This window comes from Indicator indicator, chromosome 4, assembly GCF_027791375.1.
Source record: "Indicator indicator isolate 239-I01 chromosome 4, UM_Iind_1.1, whole genome shotgun sequence".
Lineage (NCBI taxonomy): Eukaryota > Metazoa > Chordata > Aves > Piciformes > Indicatoridae > Indicator > Indicator indicator.
The window spans coordinates 18,200,237-18,220,283 of NC_072013.1; the positions used below are offsets into that span (position 1 = coordinate 18,200,237).

The 20,047-nt window shown below is 39.1% G+C and overlaps 1 protein-coding gene across 1 annotated transcript in view; it reads right to left on the reverse strand.

Moving 5' to 3' along the window:
- The window catches only part of CCDC88C (coiled-coil domain containing 88C), a 90,654-nt gene that overhangs the window by 20,020 nt on the left and 50,587 nt on the right, over positions 1-20,047 (reverse strand). The window contains exons 11-18 of the mRNA XM_054400029.1: positions 14,811-14,957; positions 13,268-13,412; positions 10,468-10,649; positions 6,948-7,085; positions 4,506-5,576; positions 2,100-2,227; positions 1,069-1,210; positions 282-470 (exon numbers count right to left, since the gene is read on the reverse strand). Of these exons, the coding sequence (XP_054256004.1) occupies positions 282-470; positions 1,069-1,210; positions 2,100-2,227; positions 4,506-5,576; positions 6,948-7,085; positions 10,468-10,649; positions 13,268-13,412; positions 14,811-14,957 (2,142 nt within the window). The remainder of the gene's footprint in view (positions 1-281; positions 471-1,068; positions 1,211-2,099; positions 2,228-4,505; positions 5,577-6,947; positions 7,086-10,467; positions 10,650-13,267; positions 13,413-14,810; positions 14,958-20,047) is intronic.

Below are 20,047 nucleotides of genomic sequence, written 5' to 3' on the forward strand. Positions count from 1 at the left end.
AGAACCAATTAGTAACAAGCATTCTGCAACAAATGTGCAAAAGCAAACTCTTCCCAGCATTTAAATGAAGATAGGACAGATGTTATACACAGGATTAATCCCTGTAATGATGTTATACAAGACACATAAATCATTAAAGTCCCATGCAGCCCTAAGAAAGACTAGTAGACTTGTGTCCTCCAGAAAACCCACCAGATTGCTATAAGCTCAAAAATCAAGTTCCCAGAAACAAACTCATGATGGCAAGGGAAGATACAACAGGATAATAGGAGAAGCCTTACATTCCTTTCCAATTCAATTGCCCTGTCTTTCAGTTTCAACAGCTCCATGGTAGCCTCTCGATGCCCTGTTTCTGATTTCTCATTCATTTGGTGGTTGGGAATGTGTTTTTCTGCAGAACATCCCACTGACTTCTGAGCATACTGCTCATCTTGTTGAGTCTGCTTGAGTGCATCAAAGTCCTTCTTTATCTGCAAAGTCAAAAAGCAACAACCTTCAACACTGATTTAACAGTGGGATCTTACATTAATAATGATGGGATATACAGTTTCTCTGTTGCATTGTAGGACTTCCAAGGGATTCAAGAAGCATGGCCCTCACTTCACTGATGGGAAGTTGAGACACAGACAGATGGAAAAATCCCTGTCTCTTGGCCTATGATCAGGTGCCTAACTCAAGCACTCTGTTGCCTAACAAACAGGCTATTCTTAGGTGAGATGTTTCAACTGAAGTCTTCCTCAGCCTCTGCTGAGGTAGAAAACCAAGATTGTGGTAATGAAAAAAACTTGGCAAACTGAGATGTGCAAATAGCATTTATTTACAAAAGCTTCTGCTGTGCCCCAAGCCCAACAATTCTTTCTGAAATTGGTGCCATTATATAGAAATTAACAAAAGAAAGCAGCCTAGTAAAAAAACCCAAAGCAACAATAAACCAACATTAGGAAGCGTGTGTGTGGAGAGCTTGGGGAAGAAGTAGAGATAACTTATTCTTCCTGAGTAAAAAAAACAAAACTCATGTCAAAGTGCAGAACCACAACGTGAACAATTAAAATTCAGTTAACCTCTTACCATTGTTAGATCATTCTGTAACTGCTGGTTCAAATTCAGGGAGTCTTTCACCTGAGCTTCCAGCATTGCAATCTTCTCCTCTTTCACAGCTAGTGTTGTTTTCAGTGCTGATTCAGTTTTACTCTCCAGAATCTTGTATTTTCTGAAATACATGAGAACGTAGTTTTCCAGTGGCTGCCACTACTATGTGAACCATCATCTATATAGGAGACTTTGCCTTCACCCATTCCAAATCTCATCACATGCTACATCATATGTGCTTGCTTCTTCAGGAAATTATTTCCTCTAGCACTACAGATCACTGTTGCCATATTATGGTTGGGGAACTTGCTTTTGGAAAATTCAATCAGTTTTAGAGGCAACACCACTATGGTTCTACAGAAACAGTTAAGAGCTACATAACTTAGAAGAAAATCAGTTTTCCTCTTTTCTCCCTAATTACACTGCTGAAATTTCTTCTCATGGCTCTTTTGTATGTTCTTGACAAGAGAAAAGTTCACAGTGGATTACAAAGACTCCTGTGAGATGGGTATGCTTCCCTAATTAGGTTTTACTAAGAGGCCTACATACATGTGGGTTGTTGGGATTTCTTTGTTCATTACTACAGTAGTTGCAAACTCGTTCCTTGCAATCGGAAATTACTTGGCAACATCTATGCTTATATTAACATGACATAATGACAGACACTAACAGACACTATTCTTACTTATAAGGAGACTGTGATGAGGATACACACACTGAAACAGCTACCCAGCTACTCTTCTGGAGAGTAGAGAGGGGACTGTAGAAACGCTGGCTAGCAGGAGAGAGAAAAATGGCATTTCTTCATTCCACCCAAGAAAAGCTTTGCAAAACTTGCAGGATAATACCAGCCTTGCTGCAGAACAACATGCTTCATGTCTAAAATGGGTAAATGTAATTGCAGTGAGACAGGAGAACCAAAAATAACAGCAAAGGGCTTGAGGCTTGAATTAGGTTAAGGAAGAGCCTGCAGAGTCAAAAGAATGACTAGGAGAACTCAGTTTCCTTACGTGTCATCATTGCCATTGTCACCCTGTAGCAGCAGTTCTTTGTTCAATCCTATCTTCTCCAGTTCCTGGTTCAATTTGTCCATCTCACTAGACAACTGTTGACTCTTCAGTTTTTCCAGGACCAAATCCTGCAACAACACTTACATGATTAGTTGCTGTGTAAAAAAAAAAAAGTGTGGTGATAACTATCCAGCACTGAAGATATTTTTTTAAAGGACTGAAAAAAGTCAAGTTCCAGGAAGGTCAGCTAAAATTCTTCATCAGTGACAACTGAGTGTAGAATTAAACGGATTGCTTTATTTATAGTTTACTTGGAATAAATCTGAAGAATGCTTCTTTTGGCCTGTGGCTCTCTCACTGTACTGAACTACTTCTGCCAACACTGGCACCCTGCCCGTCTGCCAAAAGAGGGAGTGAGCGGAGGCCAGGAGACTCTCTGCCCTTCTGCCACGAAAAGGATGCATGCAAGCCAGTGAATACCGGCAGAGGGAGCTCCCACCCCTCAGCTAGGACAAAAAGCCCTGCTGGAAAGCCCGGCTGACAGCTGCACACACACAGAAGGAGCAGCAGGACTTCAGCATTAAAGTTTTCCGAGATAGGTTATGATGCTATTATCAAGGAACTCTGTAATAGTGCATTTTCACTACCGACTCTGAGTTTTGACAGATGGCAGATTACTGCCAAAATTAAAATGCATAATGGCACCGTCCTGTAAGAGACAGGACAGCTCTGGAGACTAGAGCTTGGTTATTCTGGTATTTACTGGCCTGTTCTGGTTTCTCATTAAGGTTTCTCTGGAAAAAACTTAAGCAGAACGAGAACAGGAAGTCCTATGAGGAGATTTCATGGAGTCCTACCAGAGGTACATCGGGACAATGCTTTGCTGTTAAGCCAGTGGTGTGAAAATAGCCTGAGAAGATACAATATTAGCCTTGATGCTTAAAAAGGACAAACCTTTCTTTGGTGCATAGCCAAGTTCAGAGATTCCTACCATTCCAAATTCTCTGAAATGCAAATGTACCATAGAAAACCGCTTTGCTCATGTGTCTGCATAAAAGTTTTCTTAAACAACGCAAGAAGACATAACAACAAAGTTACTGGAACATTTCTAAGTAAGAAAAAAAGATTATCCTGGATATCAAACAGAAGCAAGAGTAATTTTATTTTTTAAAAAATGCTTTATTAAACAAACTGTAGGTATTCAATTGTTCTCTGATACAAAAATTTAGCCACATATCCATTCATATGGCAAGGGAAAAAAAGGGAAGGTTAAGGTAGTGCCAGTCCACAGTCTTCATGGAGGTCTTCAACATCCATGAACTGTCTAGAATCTGTAAGAAAGTAAATAAGGAAAAGCAGATACACTCCTGTATGGGTCTGCATCCCTGGAAATTTGCAGAAGTCTGAGAAGGGAAAGATTAAAAAGGAATCTTCTCAGAAATGCTACTATTATATTTCCTTTTAGAGAAGTTGGATAGAAACACAACTTGAGATTGTTTCAAATATTTCTGATAAACGTTTTTTCCTCCTCAAAAAAATTAATGCTTAAAAAATGAAAATAATTGTAAATTTTCAAGTAATTGCCTACCATATTAGTCTTGCTAAACTTATTTATTTCACTGAGCTACCTCAGCATTGACCTTTTTCTTTTGAATGCTCTTTCACAGGAAATCCTGTTTCCAGATGGACAACAGCAGCTGGGGCAAGCGGCGAGAGCAAACTGATATAACCTGAATCTGCTCACAGGCTGCTTCTAGGAGTGTCAGGTCCTGGCACACCCATCATTAGTCTGTCAACGTCCTGCTACTAATTGTGTATTTTTAAAAGATTACTACTAGGAAAGGTGTAGTTACTGCATTCTGCAGTGGAGAAAGGTGCTGGGAGAGATACTTAGCAGAGAATTTTGGGGGAAAACGCTGTAGGCAGTTGTAAACCAGAATCTTAGTGTAGCTATTAGTGAAAGGGTTAGGTTGTCATCCGGGATAGTTCCTGTCCTAGCCAAGCCTGTTTTAGAACAGAAACATTAGTTGTATTCAACAAGCATTCTGATTTCTAAGCTTGAGACAATCTCTCCCACTGGAGCTCTAATGCTGGTAAATAGTTTTGTGGTCATAATATTAGAGAAAGTATCAAAGCCTTCGGTTTACAGCTACCACATGTGGGAGCTGTGTTAAAACTGTATTCTATGTGAAAAAAAAGACTTTGTGTGGACACAAAATGGTAAACTGCCACTTTTGACAGGTTATACTTTTAAAGGCAACACTCTCCAATGATGGTTATTAATGCTGTGATGATCTCCCAGCTCGTGTAATTCAATAGTCATGGGACAGATGTCTCCCTTTTTTTTGTTTCAGAGTTGAAATTAAAAAAGCAGCATATTGAAACCAGCAGTATTATTTTGCTTACCTCTCTCAATGTAGCTAGTGTTCTTTTATCAATTTTAACTTGCTTCATGAGATCTTTATTGTCCTTTTCAAATTCTTTCAGCTTATTACATGAATCTCTGAATCGAGCAATTTCCTTTTCTAGTGTCTTGTTTTCTTTCTCAGCAACTGCCAGCTTTACTGTACTATCATCCAAAATAGCATCTTTCAGCTCCACTTGCTGCCAAAGCCGTTTCGTCTCTTTCTCTAGCATTTTTTTGTCTTTCTCAAGCTGAGACATTTCTTGTTCTAGGGCTTTGTTCTCCTTTTCTAACCTCTCTAATCGTTTGGCAGAAATCTTTAGCTCCTCAAGATTTCTCTGGAGGACCTGATTTTCACTCTCCATTCCCTGTAATTCTTTTTCTAACTCCTGGATCTTTTTGCCACTGCTGTCCACAATTTGCTGAAGTCTCTGGTTTTCAGAGCTGACAGTCTGATAGCTTAGTTCCAGCCTCTCTGATTTCTTGCTCATTGCTTTTAACGTTTCCACATTCTTTCTTAAGTCCTCTTTCTCCCTCTCCAAATCTTTATTTTCTGCTTCTATTTGTGCCATTTTTGTGCTGGTAAATCTCATGGTCTCCACTACTCTCCTAAGCTCCAGATTTTCTTCATCCAATTGCTTGTTGTCCCTTTCCAGGTCCCCAAGCCGGATAGAAACATTCTGCAATGTGTCCAGGGATTTTCTTAGCTTCCTGTTTTCCACTTCCAGATCCCCATTCTCCTGCTCAAGAACCTCAACTTTTTCTGTCACTATTTTCATTGCTGCTGCCTTCTTGGTGAGCTGCTCATTCTCCCTTTCCAGTCGATGGAGTTCTTTTTCCATTTCTTCCACTCTTTCCACTTTTTCTTTAACCTGGTCAAAATCCTTTTGCAATTGTTTCTTCTCAAATTCCAGCTTGCTCAGTTTGCTACTAGTTTCTGTAACTGTTTCATGAAGCATCTTGTTCTCTTTTTCAGTGTCTTTTACTCTTGCCTCACTGCTCACTTGAGATCGTTGTCTCAGGGATATGACCACTTGATTAAGGTGATCATTTTCTTGTTTGAGGTCCTTTATCTATAGAAATAATAATAGAGTAATACAAATACTGCTCAGCCACCTTCCAAAGCATGGTACAGGTTAGACACATAGCAGTCAGATTGTTAACAGAATCACATCCATTTAATCCAAGACAAATTTCCCAATAGTTTTCCCTAGCTGAAAGCAATAACCCAAAGTATGAAAAAACCTGTTACCTGTGTTAACCCATGATTCTAACAAATTAAAAATAGTGCTGTATTCCTGCTACCATGTAAGGTCAAGGTACATGGAGAAACTACACAGGGGATCTTCGGAGAACACCTTGGAGAAGATGCTTTCTTAGGAATCATTCCTAATGAGTTACCTTTCTGTCTAGGTTAACCTTTACCTCTGGGATCTGAAGACACAAATTATCTTTGACAAGGCATCAAAAACTCCAAAACATTTGAAAATTTATAGCAGTTATAGCTCTCATTAAGGACACAGTGGTCAAACTTCACCTGAGGCAATTGTGATTAGGCAGCAATTCACATTTAATTCTTACCTAGACAACATCTACAGAACTAAAAAAAATACTTAGACACAAAAAATCAAATCTTCCCTTTTCTGCCAATTGAGGATACTTGTGGTTTTACTTCCTGCCCTACTTGAGAAGTATTCATTAAATCTTGCTACAAAAGTCTGTATGTGTTCTAACTAAAATACAGAATTTGGTGGTCAAGTTCAGTTTCCTAGGTGGAAGTCTTGGTAAGAATTCTTCAAGATGAAAAGCACTACACAAATAAGACATTTTGTAATTTAATCTTCATGCCACAAAACCTGGAGTAAATTTGAATACATGCTGAAAACACACAGAGCGGCCTCCAGTGATCTGTGTCTGTGTTTTCTCCACTACTCAAATACAGATGATACCTTGCATAAACCTGTTAATAGGATATTTTCCATTGAAAATATCAGTTCAGAAGACCTAAATGCCTCCTCAGCATCTTTTAAAACAGAGCAAAGAAGGTTAAGTGGCTAAAAAAAACCCAAAACAACCACCAAAAATCAGGACTGGCAGAAGACCAATCTTCTGCAGTAAAAGAGGGGTTTATTTGAACATCCTAAAACCTGTAAGTATGCCATTTAGTAAGATCCAGTGCTTCCTCCCCTCTCTGGGGGGTGGAGGGAAGTTCTGTCCTTATAAGCAGCCTGAAGATCCCGCTGTGGTAACAGGGGCAGTAGCTAGCAAAGCATGATAGGATTTTTTGCTTAAGAATCCTTTTACTTACATTTGAAGAACTTCACTGGCACTTAAGAGTTCTGAGATTGCCCTGTCTCCCTGAGAGAATCAGATGCTCTAAATGGCATCAGTGATTTACCTCTAGTGAGCATAATGCTTTTATATTACAGCTGTGAAGTTTGCACCTGTCTGTCTTTGTCAGCTTTTAGCGTCTCCATGGCAACTTGCAACTGTTCTTTATCCTTTATCAGCTCCTCACTCAAGGTCTCAAGATCTTGATTACTTTGCTTCTCTTTTTCAATTTGATTTTGCAACTTCTCAATCTGTGTGGAGAGAGCACACCAAAACACATCAGCCACAGCTTGACACAATGTGCACTTTTAAGTTATTTTGAAGAGGAATGAGACAGAGGATATGGCTGAAGCTTCCCTTCTGCATCTTGTCAGTCTCAGATGAAGAAACAGAGTATTTTGTTTTTTTCTCATAGTGCCAAGAATCTCCTTCATGTCTAATAAGGTCACAGCACATAGGACAGAGCAGTAAGACATGCTTCACCTGCCTAGCTGAATGCCCTGTTACGCTTCTGTTGGTATAACAGGATTAAGTTTCTGGTGCTCACCATTCTGAGAGACTTGACTCCTCCTGGCCTCTCCATTACTGGTGGCCTTAATCTACCAGAGAAAGTTAATCATGCAGAGGAAGTTCAGAAACTCAGTGAGGAACAGAATCCAAAAAATAACAATAAATCAGAAACAGCAGAAAAGTAATGGAGTTTCCAAGTTTCCTCTCCCTGTACTCTCTTGGTCTCGTGTTTCCCCCAGCAGGTGATAATATTGGATTTGAAAAACTCGTCAGTAAGGTCTCAGTCCTACAATGAGCAATGTCTTTCAACTCCCTCCTTTTCAATATTTACTTGTAATGTACTAAGCACTGAAAAGCAGCAGCTCTTCAATATTTAGAAGCAAGAGGTGCAGAGAGCCAGGTTCTCTAAGTCACTAAGTATTGCTTTTTATGCTTGTGAAGTACAGTGAGGATCTACAGCTCTACACAAGTATCAGCTAATTTTTTTGGTGTTGGTATTATGAACTTTGCCAGCAGTGAAAAAGCCAGTGAAAAAAAAGTATTAATAATTCTTACAAGTGAGAAATAGCTGGAGGCTGGGCTCTGCCTATGTCAACATGTGCCTCATTACAGGAAGTGTTTAAACAAGCAGGGGCTGCCCAGATTGCAGATAAGGGCTTAACGGTTAGAAATGTAACCACGTTAAGGTTCATTGGTCTCAAAGGAGCTGTTCAGAGAAAGCTGGAATAAACTCAGTAACTCAGCAATAGATGGTTTTCATTAGCACCTCCCAGAAAACTGGAGGCAAGGAAAATCTACTGTTTACACCTTATTTCAGTCCAAGAAGTCAGGAATGCAGAGAAGGCATGTACTAGGACTGCTACTACTTGAGTGTGCCTCAAAGGGAGTTTTTTCTATTACTGGCTCCTCTTAAAACCTTGCAAGGAAGGAAAAAAGATGTACATGACTTTTCCTTCATATCATATCCTCCTATACTACCTGAATAATCCTGTTTTAGCTGCATGGTCTTCCAAGTACTAAATCAGTAGACTGACAAACATACTCAAACAACAACTTTTGAATGTCTCAGACAGTGGATGAAATCTGACTGCAGTCAAAGGACTCTATGGAGGCAAGACTTCACTGGGTATCTCAGAAAAGCTACCAAAAAACCCCAAAACCCACAGCCACACAATGCCTGAGAAAAACATTGCTTTGTCTCTTGACCTGTGACTTAACACACATTTGTCTTTTACAGTTCTCAAGAACTTTTGCCTTCTCCTCTGCTGGCTGTACTAACCATTCTGCAATAAATCAGAGATGCCCCCTGATATGCCCATTTCCCCTAGCACAACCTCCTGTGCACCCACATATCCTCTAGTTAAGGGGATACATGCATGAGGGAAATAGAAAAACATGTTAAAAATCCTGAAACAAATTCAAACATCTCAAATCATGATTACTGTATGTATCATGTATCAGGTCCCTGTACAGTGAGAGGCATGTCTCACACTGACTACAGAATACTGTCTTTTTTCCTCAAGTCTCCCTGAATGGGAGGTGTCATCCACCAAAAATTTAATTGGTCTGTGGTGTTCAGCCAACAGCTCCCATTACATTCTGTGGTTCTTTGGTGAAGAGTTCACATGTTTCCATTGCTCTTAATAGTAGTATTTTACCTGACAATTTTTCCTCATTGGTCTGATACATACAGTGCAACCCTTTCACCACACAGGGCATTCCCAAATACTTCTTTTTGCTCTGTTTAACAACCCAACTTGTATGTGGCCCCTCTGTGTCAAGGCATTCATCATCATCATCAAAAACATAAGATAGATTCTGGAATCACAACTGTTGGCACCAATACAGTACCACAGCAAGAGATGCCCACAGGAATGTGCCTGGGGCAAATCCAAAGGCTGACCACAGTTGTTCAAGTAATTTAAATTGCTGTATACCACAGGTATCTTCTGAGTGCTTTATAAGCCTTAATCTCAAATTTTAAGCATGCAGTTAGAGCTGGATCAAATTACTCATACACAACAGGTCATACAGGAGTGTGGAAAGAGGAGCACAATGTTGCAGTTTTCCTTGTTCACAGAAGAAAGCCAAGAAGCAGAACTGGTCTCTCAACTTGGCAAAAGAATCTCTCCAGATGGAACTATCCAGTGATGGATACCTGTTCTCCCTGGCAGAAAAAAATGGCACTTGGCAAGTTCCAATCTGGTAATCAATGACCAGCATTTCATATCCAGATTATTTCTCCCCTTGTCCTTTAAAACATTCAATTAGCCCACAGGCAGGCCAGAGACAACCAAATCTTTGAACATGTATTGATGTTTTATACATGTGCAGGTTATAGCAGGAATGGGAAAAGGAGAAATGAGTCTTACATTCTGGACAATTTAGCAAAGTTAGGAACATGGGAAAAACTGACACAGAAGTGTTTTTTATACTCAGATTAGCAAGCACCTGGCTCAACCAGGATGCAAGTTACCAGACAAAGATAATGGTAATAGTTGAAGGTGAACTACACACTGTTTCTCAAAGGAGAAACAGAGGTGGCATTTTAGCTAAATGCAATCACAGTTAATAATAGAGTGTAACACACATATATGTGTATAAATAAATTTTAGCAGTGATGACCTGAATGTTTGTTACAAAGATAAAAAGAACTCAGATCTCTGCAGAGAGGGAGACACTACAGAACTTCCAATAGCAAAAAGGATCCAGGACTATGGACAGAAAATAAAAAACAACTTACTTAAAAATATACTAACATGAGATCACCTATGTGATTTGACTTGCACAGAAACAGTACTGAAACTTTCAAACAAAATATTTAAATCTGTCCATGGCTTCCTTACCTAGGAGTGACTGCCATAAGGTGACAAGTACTGAATGACAGCTTTTATGAAACAGGAACAGTCACTTTTTACAAAGATGGAGGTAAGAACCAGTGAAGTGGAAAGCAATGCTAGAACTCAATTAAACAGATGGGCCCAAAACCCTGCCCAGTCTTCTGTAGAGCATGGGTGAATTCCCTGCAATCCATCACTGTTTAAGAATGCTGCACAGCTCGGTGTGCACTGTGCTTAAGAACTGAAGAGCTCCATTTGTTCCTGTGAGCAAATTACCAATTACCTTTTTGCTAAGCTGCTGATTTTCCTTTTCCAGTTCCACAAACTTCAGGCTGCTCTCTCTGGAGGTCAAGGAGGCATCTCTCAGCTCTTGGATTGTGTTCTGCAAGCTCTGATTATCCTTCTCTAGCTTCAGTATGCGACTGGAAGCACATTCATTCAATTCAAACACAAAGGACTTTCTGGCTGTTGAAACATGAGAATCAGAAGGTAGAACTAACCAATTCACAAACATCTCCGTTCCTAGGGTCTTTAAGAATCACTTGCATAAAGATAATTGCAGTTAGATCCTTATCATTTTATTTTGACTGCTAAGTAAACACTGTTAAAAACAGAATCTCTTTTCGCAGATAACAATACCTCTAATACATAGGGAATTATCTGAACAGATAACTATCTTAAAAATTACTTCACGTTCCTAACTCCTCTTAAAGTTTTTTTAGTCATGTTAGTCTTTAATCTTAAGAGCAAAATATATTTTTATATCCTCTCACGCTTCCATCAGAGGATATAAATTGAGGCAGGAAGTAAATTGCTGCAGCGTTTGCCAAAACAGCAAAATTATGCACTCCCAAAAGCTAGTGAAAACTTCAGTATTCAATCTGTAGTCAATCTTTCACAAAGGCAAGTTACAGTGCTTATCTTCACAGTTAGCTCATAAACAATATGCAGGATCAAGGAGGATATTTTACTACCAAGCACAGGTCATCCATCAGAATGTTGATAATAGAGAAGCATCTGAAGTTGAAATCTCAGAATTAATAACATTTATGCAAGTTTTACAACAGAGATGTCATTTTACTCTAAATGTTTGTAGATCAAAAGTCTCATTACTTCTCAGCCTTAACTCCCAGCATCAAAGCCTCACTATTCTATTAAGTTCTTTGCTCAGCACTTGAGTAATTATAAGAGTAACTCTGTTTCATGAGTAACTTCCACCCTTCACCTCAAAACCACATTTCATATGAAATTGCCTTTAACATTGTCTTTACGCTTCAGAAAATTATTCACTCCTGCTCAATAATCAGCACTACTACATACAGCACATAAAGCACTTTAGAACTGGCAAGTTTTTAAGAATGGTATAATCCCATTTGTTTATTTTATGGAGAGTTCTGGTCAAATAAAGACTCAAATAGTCCAGTAGAGCTCTGAGCTGAAGTAAAGCCCATCAAAATTATTTTTTACCATGCTTGTTTTTAAAATTACTTTGAACATTCCAAAGCAGCATGTAAAATCTTGTGCTACCTGCCACCTTTGCAGACTCAACTTGAAATCCAGGTACAGGTTTTCCAAAAGAGCTTTGCAGACTGACTGTATTTGCACAAACGAGCTGCATTCAGAACAGCAAAACGCATTGAAAGGGAACTTCTTAAAGAGAACTACTGTAAATGTAGGACAGCATTTCTGTAAAATAATTTCAGAACTTAATGTTCTTAGGGCTGTTTTTTAAAATCAGACTTCATTAACATTTTTCTACTAAAAAAAAAAGATTACTGATGTTCTCAGTTCTTAGTCTTCTTTGCTTAATCAAAGAGGTTCTGGAGCTCTAGTGCTGAAACACTGAACATCAGTTCAGTGAAGGAATCTCATCTCTTATTTTTTTTTCTTTAAGCCACTCTACTGAGCAAATTTTGAAAGTTACGTTTGACAGAAATTAATATGAGACAATGAACTAAACCTAGTGTCCTCCTTTCTATTATATTACTATTGAAACCAAATCAGGAAGGGGGCAAAACCTGTTATTTTTATCGAGCCAGAAAATTAGGTAGTTTTACATTTTCCTGAAATATTCTTCATCATAATTTCTAAGTTTCAAGATAATTGTGTTTTTTTCCCACTGACTGATATAATAAGCAATACTCTTGATTCTACATAACGAGTATTAGAGTGCCATTTACTTCTCAGGCTAAGGTAAACCTGCTTTGCAAGATTGTTAATTGAAAATAACTACTGGCCATTAATATTAGGAATGAGAACTCAGACCCTGGACAGAAGCAGGTTTGAGAACTGGCATAAGACACACATTCAGCTCTGTTACAAAACAAAGTTATTCTTCTAGACAGCTTTACTGAAAACTGAACATCTGCTCACTTCAGTTCATTCCTATGCCTTAAACTGTTCCTGGTACACAAAGCATAACATGCAAGTCTTAGCAAAATCAGGTGCACTCTGAACTGCATAAAACAGTTCCACTGTTTCCCAGGTTCCACTCAGCATTGTTATTTAGGCTGGTATTATAGACAGAACGAGTGCTAGACACAGAAACCAACATCAAAACCTGATCAGCGAAGGAAGCATTACTTATGTTTGTGATAGTTACGGAAACTGAACCACCCATTCAAAAAAAAAATATTCAGCCAGTTATTTTAACAGCTCACATTTTTCAGTATCTAGTAAAAATAAATGACTTCAGCATACACCACTTCCTGGGACTTAAAGACCAGCTAATTGTCTGTACTAATTGTACTAAAGAATACTAAAGATCACAGACTCCTCCCAGCCATTCAGTTAGAAATATCAGTTGACATTTCTGCTGTGTCATTTACAAAGTTGTTTTTTTTTTTTTAATGCATCATTTTACTTAAAAGTCAGTCACTCAGTGACAAACAAAACAAAAAGGAAGACACGTCAAAAGAAAGTCAAAGAACCTATAACTAATACATTTTAGAAGTTCCAAAAAACTAAGTTTAAAGTCAAGTGGCTGAATGAGGGAAATTCAGCTTCTGTTTCCAACTCAGTCAGCCAACCTGTCTATCCTGATAGGGACCACAAACACAACAGCTACTCCAGCTGGTACTCACTGTCTGCAAGATCTGTGCTTTTAGACAGTTGTTCTAGTTCCCAGCCTAGGTGTACAGATTCATTCATGCTCTGTTTCTGTGCAATCTCCAAGACCATGTTCTCCTCCAGCAGCTCTTCAATTCTCTTCTTGTCTGTGTCCCGGTCCTGTGCAAAACAGGCACGAATGAAATGCATCTTCGGCTTATCCCGAAGATCGTTCTGTCAGTTGCACTGCTACAAACACAACACATGTTGAGGATAGAAGAATCTGCCTAAACACTGTGTGCTTTTATGTTGAAATATACACACGGCATTGAATGTTTGCTGTGACCTACTGTATGTGCCACAGAATGCAGGGCAGAGACACCCAACTGCTCAGGTCCATAATACACTTGGGAGGGAAAGTGACTGGAGTGAGAACATTTTGGGTAATGACAGGACCAGTACAGGCCAGGGCTAGAAAGCCAGGCTGTATTCAAGCTGTCTCCAGAGCTAAGCTCTTTGCAAACATGCATCATCATGCACCGACACAGTGGCGCCTCTGCAGAGACAACCTTGAATTCTGCCGAGCTTCTTCGACTCATCGCATCAAATTTGCATCTAGTCATATGGAGTGGTAAGTAACATCTGGCTCAATCTGGGCTTTAAAACAGCCAGGAAGTGGATCTGGAGAATGAATCTACCATTGCTTGTTTTGACTATTTTGTCCATTTGCATTTGTGGAAGCTGAAGTTCTGCCTCAGAGCATCCCGAAATTTCATTATCCAAAAATTCACCAAGTCACCCAGAGAAGCATCACTCAAAATCACCAATCACTCTGGAAATGCTGGAGCATGACATACCCCTTAAAATGCACTGAATCAGTGATTAAAGATAACTTTACAGAGCACTCTCAATACCTCTGTCTCCAACAGACCCTGCTGGAAACCCTACCCAGTTAAACCTTCAAGAATTCAAAACAGTGGGATAAGAGAAGACTGTTTATTATAAATAGAGTATTTATTATTTCTAGTGGGATTTCTAATGCTTTTTACTTGTAGACACCTGCCACTTCTTAAAGTTTCCTTGTCTATGAAGCAGTAAGCCATGTCTCTGATTTACATGGAAATACATTTTGGAATTTTGCATCTTTTACAGTGGTGATGGATTCTTAAAGTCACTGCAATGGCTGGGAGGTTTGGTTCCACAAGAAAGAGTGTTTACTACAGCAGATTTAATTTTGAACATTTAGGAAGCTCCTAATTACTAACAGATTATTATACTAACATATATTATCAATGTATATGAGTATCAATATATATCATCAATAGTTATGAAAGCAACCTGGATCTTAAAATTGCATAAAATTAATTTAATCGGTACCACACAGAGCCGCATTGTTAATATTTACACTGATAACATAGTATTTCAAGAATTCATCTATAGATAGTTCAAACTAAAGATCTGTTTAAAATCACTGTTGATTTATTTGCCCATCTCCATGGGTTTCTGATATGTGAATTGGTGACCTAGCATAAAACCAGAAGTTAAGAAAATTAGCATAATGCAAAATAGAGGGCATACCAGCTCTACGTCATGAAGTTTGGATTTCAGCTGCAAATTCTCCTTCTCCAATTCATGCAGTTTATCACCACGAGCTCTTGCCATCGTTAGCTGTTCTTCCAACATGGCCTTTGTTTCAATTAATACGATGTTGTCTTCTCTTAACTCCTAGGGAGAAAAAGTAACAATGTTAATCTCTGTGTAAATTGACTGTCCAAAGGCCAGGTGACTTTCAGAAGCTGACACTATCCATCCATATATGCTATGCCCACATCCCTGTTTCACACGCAAAAGTTTCTCTCTCACAAACAGAATTTTAATCCACTTAAAAGAAGTTTGTTTAATACTTATCACATAACACACACCTTGTCTCTTCCCAGATAAACACATGAACATCAACTGCACAAGCCATGTTGCTTATCCATTACAGCTTTTGGATCTGTTTTTACTGAGCAGAAGTTTACAAGTTTACCTTATTATTCTGCCATAGCTACGGTATTAGAAGATTGCTTGCAATGCAACAAGGGACGCTCCATGCGTTCAAGTGTCTTATCTCCACAAACTCCAAAAATGTTCAAAGCATAAGATCTGGATGTGTATTCTTGGTCATGTTTTAAACATGTTTATTAAATTATGTCTTATTTCAAGTCATAATACCTTACTACCTTTTACCCTTCTTCATCCTCAGAGGCAGTTTTCTATGGCAGGAACATATCTGGTTAAATCCACACAGGAAGGAAGGATATTTTGCCCTGAAGAGTTACAACGAGGCAAGCAGCAGATTATTTGATTTCCTTTTGTCTCTTTGCTCTCCTCCCCCTTCTCCCCATTCCCTCCCCTGCTCCAATGAAATTTGCAAAATGTGCACACATGCAGGTTGAAATGCTCATGGCTTGACAAGTTTATTCCTGGAAAACTGTCTTCAAAATGTGAAGTCTCTGCTGACATCAGTGTTTGTGTCTGCTCTCTCAGACCACAAACATCCAAACCACGTAGATTACTGAAAGATCACCAGACATGAGCAAACAGCTTTCACTAATCATCAACTACCTTCTCATTTTTGGGGGTAGAATCAGCCTTAAATTAAGAAGCCTTATGAGGCTCAGTGATTTAAAAAAAAGAAAAGAAAAGAAAAACAAGAAAAAAATACACAAGATAGTTGTAAAGCACAAGTGTCTAAGGACTGTCACTTCCCTTTGATACTATACAAAGGGTCATGAATTAATACCTTTTTATAACAACTAACATTAGCTGTTTGCCACATCTTGACTGTAGATGGCATAATATTGATTTACCTTATACAGTCTACCTTGTATGGCACCATTGCCCTTGATCTCTCAGTGGGCCAGCTACCAACTTGTAAGATATGAAAGATCTCCCTAGTTAATGCTTGTGAAGTGGTTCAACTGCCACGACTAAAATGTCTGAGTATGCAAGTACCTAAAATAATATTAAAACACTAATTTTACAGACCAAGCATTTTGGGCCAAATCTGATCTAACAGGGCCATTCCAGGCTGGGCAAACTAAGAAAGCAGACACTAAACAGATGACAGACCAGAAGGAAGTACACAACACCAAACGTGCTGAATATTATGTAAGCTGCCAGAACACCTATAAAGAAACAGCAACATAAAAAGAGTTTACTTTGCTGGATCATCAGACTCAATCTGGACTACAGCCCTAAGAAACAAGGTGGTGCCTGACCTCAAAAAAACATGGCCTCAGAACTATCCCCAAAACTGCCTACCAAGCAGGAACTAGTTATTTTAGTCTCTCATGAAGAGTCAAGCTATGTGCCAAGTGCATACACATATCCAGGCTCTGGTACAAACCACACATCACTGGGAGCTGCAATACATGGAAGACTGAAGCATTTTCTGTAGAGTGCCCAGGAGGAAGGGACAGGTCAGTTCAAAGCAGTTCTGATGAAATCTTCAATTAATACCCTGGTGGAAATGCCTGTATGGCAAGGTCAACATTGCTCACTGATGTACCCACAATCTGAGGTTGTCTTCATATTGAAAAGTTCATATAATTTAAATAATTACTGCACAGGATCTTTGTAGAATTACATCTCGAGGCCTGGAAGGTAAAAACTGTCCTAACTAAAACATGTTCACACTAATATTTCCCAGAAGTTGCTGGGATAACGTAGTTGATAAAAAACATTCCTGGTTACAAATCACACTTACTAGACAATCAACAGGTAGTGGTGTTTCCACTGGAATTAGTTTACTTTTTTCTTTAATTAACAAACCCACCAACATTATTTTTAACAATGAGTTTGTTTGCAAATTGACAGCAAAATCAGTTGGCTGTGATGCCTTTTTTTTTTTTTTTGTAAATACACTGAATTTACTAGACAAGGGATTAAGAAAACCCTTTTGGGTTATATCACTTAAATTGTGATGATTTAATATCCAGCATATATATTCCTGCTATTGTAATTTCTAAGATAAACTATGCATTGTGGTTTGATCTTCTAGCACCATGCCTTGAAACAGCTTTAAGAACATGCATCATGTACTCATATGGCTACAATTAACTCTGGGGGTAAGTGGTTGCACAATCAGGGTGTGCTGCTGCTGGAAGACATTTTCAGAAAATGAAGTAGCAATCAGATTGTTTAAATCTGAATTCAGAGATTTTGTACATACATCCAGACCTAGTACTAAACAGTGTTAAAACCCCTCCCTTCTGGCAGTTCAGAAGCTACCCCTGCTGAGGAATGACATAATTAATTAACACCTTGTGAAAATCAAATATTGCTTTGGACAGCTATATGAAAACACAGAAGAGGTGTTTGCTTTTTTTAACATCCACAAAAATTTCACCTGTTATCCCACATGGAAATGTAATTGCAGTGAGGAGAGAAAACGGGCAAGGCCTCAGAAAATAACCTGAATGTCCAATGAAGAGAAATGCCAGAGGGAAATTTTAGATTGGAGAGAAGCACCTCCTTGAAGCAAACCTTGCAATGAGATTGCTTCTCCATATTCAGTTACCACCTCATTAAGCCACTCCAGCAGGAAAGTATCCAGAGCACACTTATCTCCATGTTCCTCAAGTAATGATCAAATTAAAATGTTATTTCTGAACAACTTTGTCAAGATAGAGAGAAGGAAAACAAGACACATATCTACACGTGTTATGTTTACACAAAGACTTGCTCCTTTTGCTTTTGTTCTGCAATAGGTCCTTAAATCTCTTCCTCCTGCCAGCACTGAGCTGCAGTACATGCTTTCAGAAATAACCTGTAAAGCTTGCTTGCAATTCCTGAAGCTTGCCATGGTATCACACACAGAATACAATCCATACTGCTTGCTCGAACTGCCGAATTTTTATGTAAAATACAAGAAGGAATGGATTTTTAAGTGCTTGTTTAACCACTATCTGCACTGATGCACAAAGGTGCACTCATTTTTCCTTCTCACTTGGCACTGCTTATTAACAACCCTGTCAAGACCCTATGAGCCTTAAGGTATCATATTACCACAGAAGAGTGGTTTATGCTGTACTTCATGTACCTACATTTCCATTCCTGTGCCTCTGTTAGATTTGTTCAAGTCTTAAGACAGAGCTTAGGAAGCCAGCCACAATCAGTAAATGCCATGAGACCAATCAGCACTGTACTCTCTGGTGGTAAAAAAAAAAAAATCTCAAACACATTACATCCCTGCACAAATCTTACAATTTATAACTGTAAGCCAAACAGTTTCTGAGGAAATGGGAGGAATCTGAGCAGACACAAAGCGACTCCAGCTGTTACCCTTTCTTTCAGAAAGGTAGAGGACTTGAGACACATAAGACAGAAAACTGGAAGTTGGATACTGGCTACTATGCACAGCCTTTGTGCTAGTTCATGACCATGAAAAAGATAAGAGTAGTTTACTGTAGAATCCTCTGAATGCATCAGCATGAAATCAGTGGAGTTTGCCTGACAGTGCCACTGCAGGCAATCCATGGCTGTGCCAAGAGCTGACAAATGGTGGAAGAGGGAGTGGTGAGAACGTAAAGCTCTCTGGCTATTCTAGACCACAAAGCAGCCTGCAGACAGCTGTGCAATCCTGCTACATATTACAAGAGCTCAGTCTCTACTGCAGTGAGTTTTGCCAAAGGCCACACTGTGGCCTGGAATTAGAATAGCCTCCTATCAGTGAGAAATATTCTTTGTCCCCCTGCTGTATTTCAAGGAGGTATCCCTGGAGAGCCCACACTTGTTCCTGACATTCAGTACTTTTTCACCAAAAACTGTTATGGTGGAAGAGTGAGGAAAGTTGTATCAAATTTGAAAATTAAATAGAGGTCTCCCTACTGAATGGTATGTTAAGCAAGATTACCATAGAGACAGCAGAGCAGGAAGCTGCAGGCTCTAGGACAAGCACAGTGGCTGAGAACTCAAGAACAGAAATAACTACTCTCTTGATTTCAGATGAAGACGAGACTAAAAACTCCTCTTTTAGCTCTGGCTATATTATCTGAGCACCAGGTAGAAGCCAAGTGAGTCCAGTGCACAGCCCAGAGGGAAATGCTGAATGCCATGCTGATAGCTAGTGTGCCAGGTTAATGCACAACTGGTTTGTCAGCTTAAGGGAGGAAAGCAGAAAGAGATAGAGCTTCATGCTTCCCAGTGTAAACTGGGAATTACTGAGAGGGAAGACAGGCTTTTGTAGTCTATTACTACATTTAATAACTGTCCATTTTTGTATGCCTATTCATATGAAGCAGCAGCTAGCTGGCCCCTTAGGTTAAAGAGGGAAAAAACCCCAAACCGACCAAACAAACACCCAAAAAAACATCACCTACAGAGCAGAATTTATAGAGCAGAAACAAAATTCGTGTTTGCAGCCAGAGGCCTGGCAAATGTGAGTTTCAACAACACTCTTCTACCTCAAACCTGGTATTTTATCTCATTATAGTGAAGTTTTCAACTACTGACCGTCCATATGTTCAGCAAGCTGAAGTGTTATATATGTGGATTATTGAGAGTTTGAATTGCTCAAAGAACTGAAAGGACAGAAAATACAAGCAGGTCAGCCATGCTGCAAACATTGAGCTTGTCTAGATGATCTCCAAGGTAACTGGCATTATTGTTGGAACAAAGCTATACATTTCTCACTGACATATCCTACTTGGGGCACTAGGGAAGATCCCAATTTTCTTGCCTTTCTACCACAAGCAATGGCTGCAAAAAGGGGTGGCTAGAATTTGTCATACAAGGCCGTGGTTAAAAATGCCCAATCATTTTAATAATAG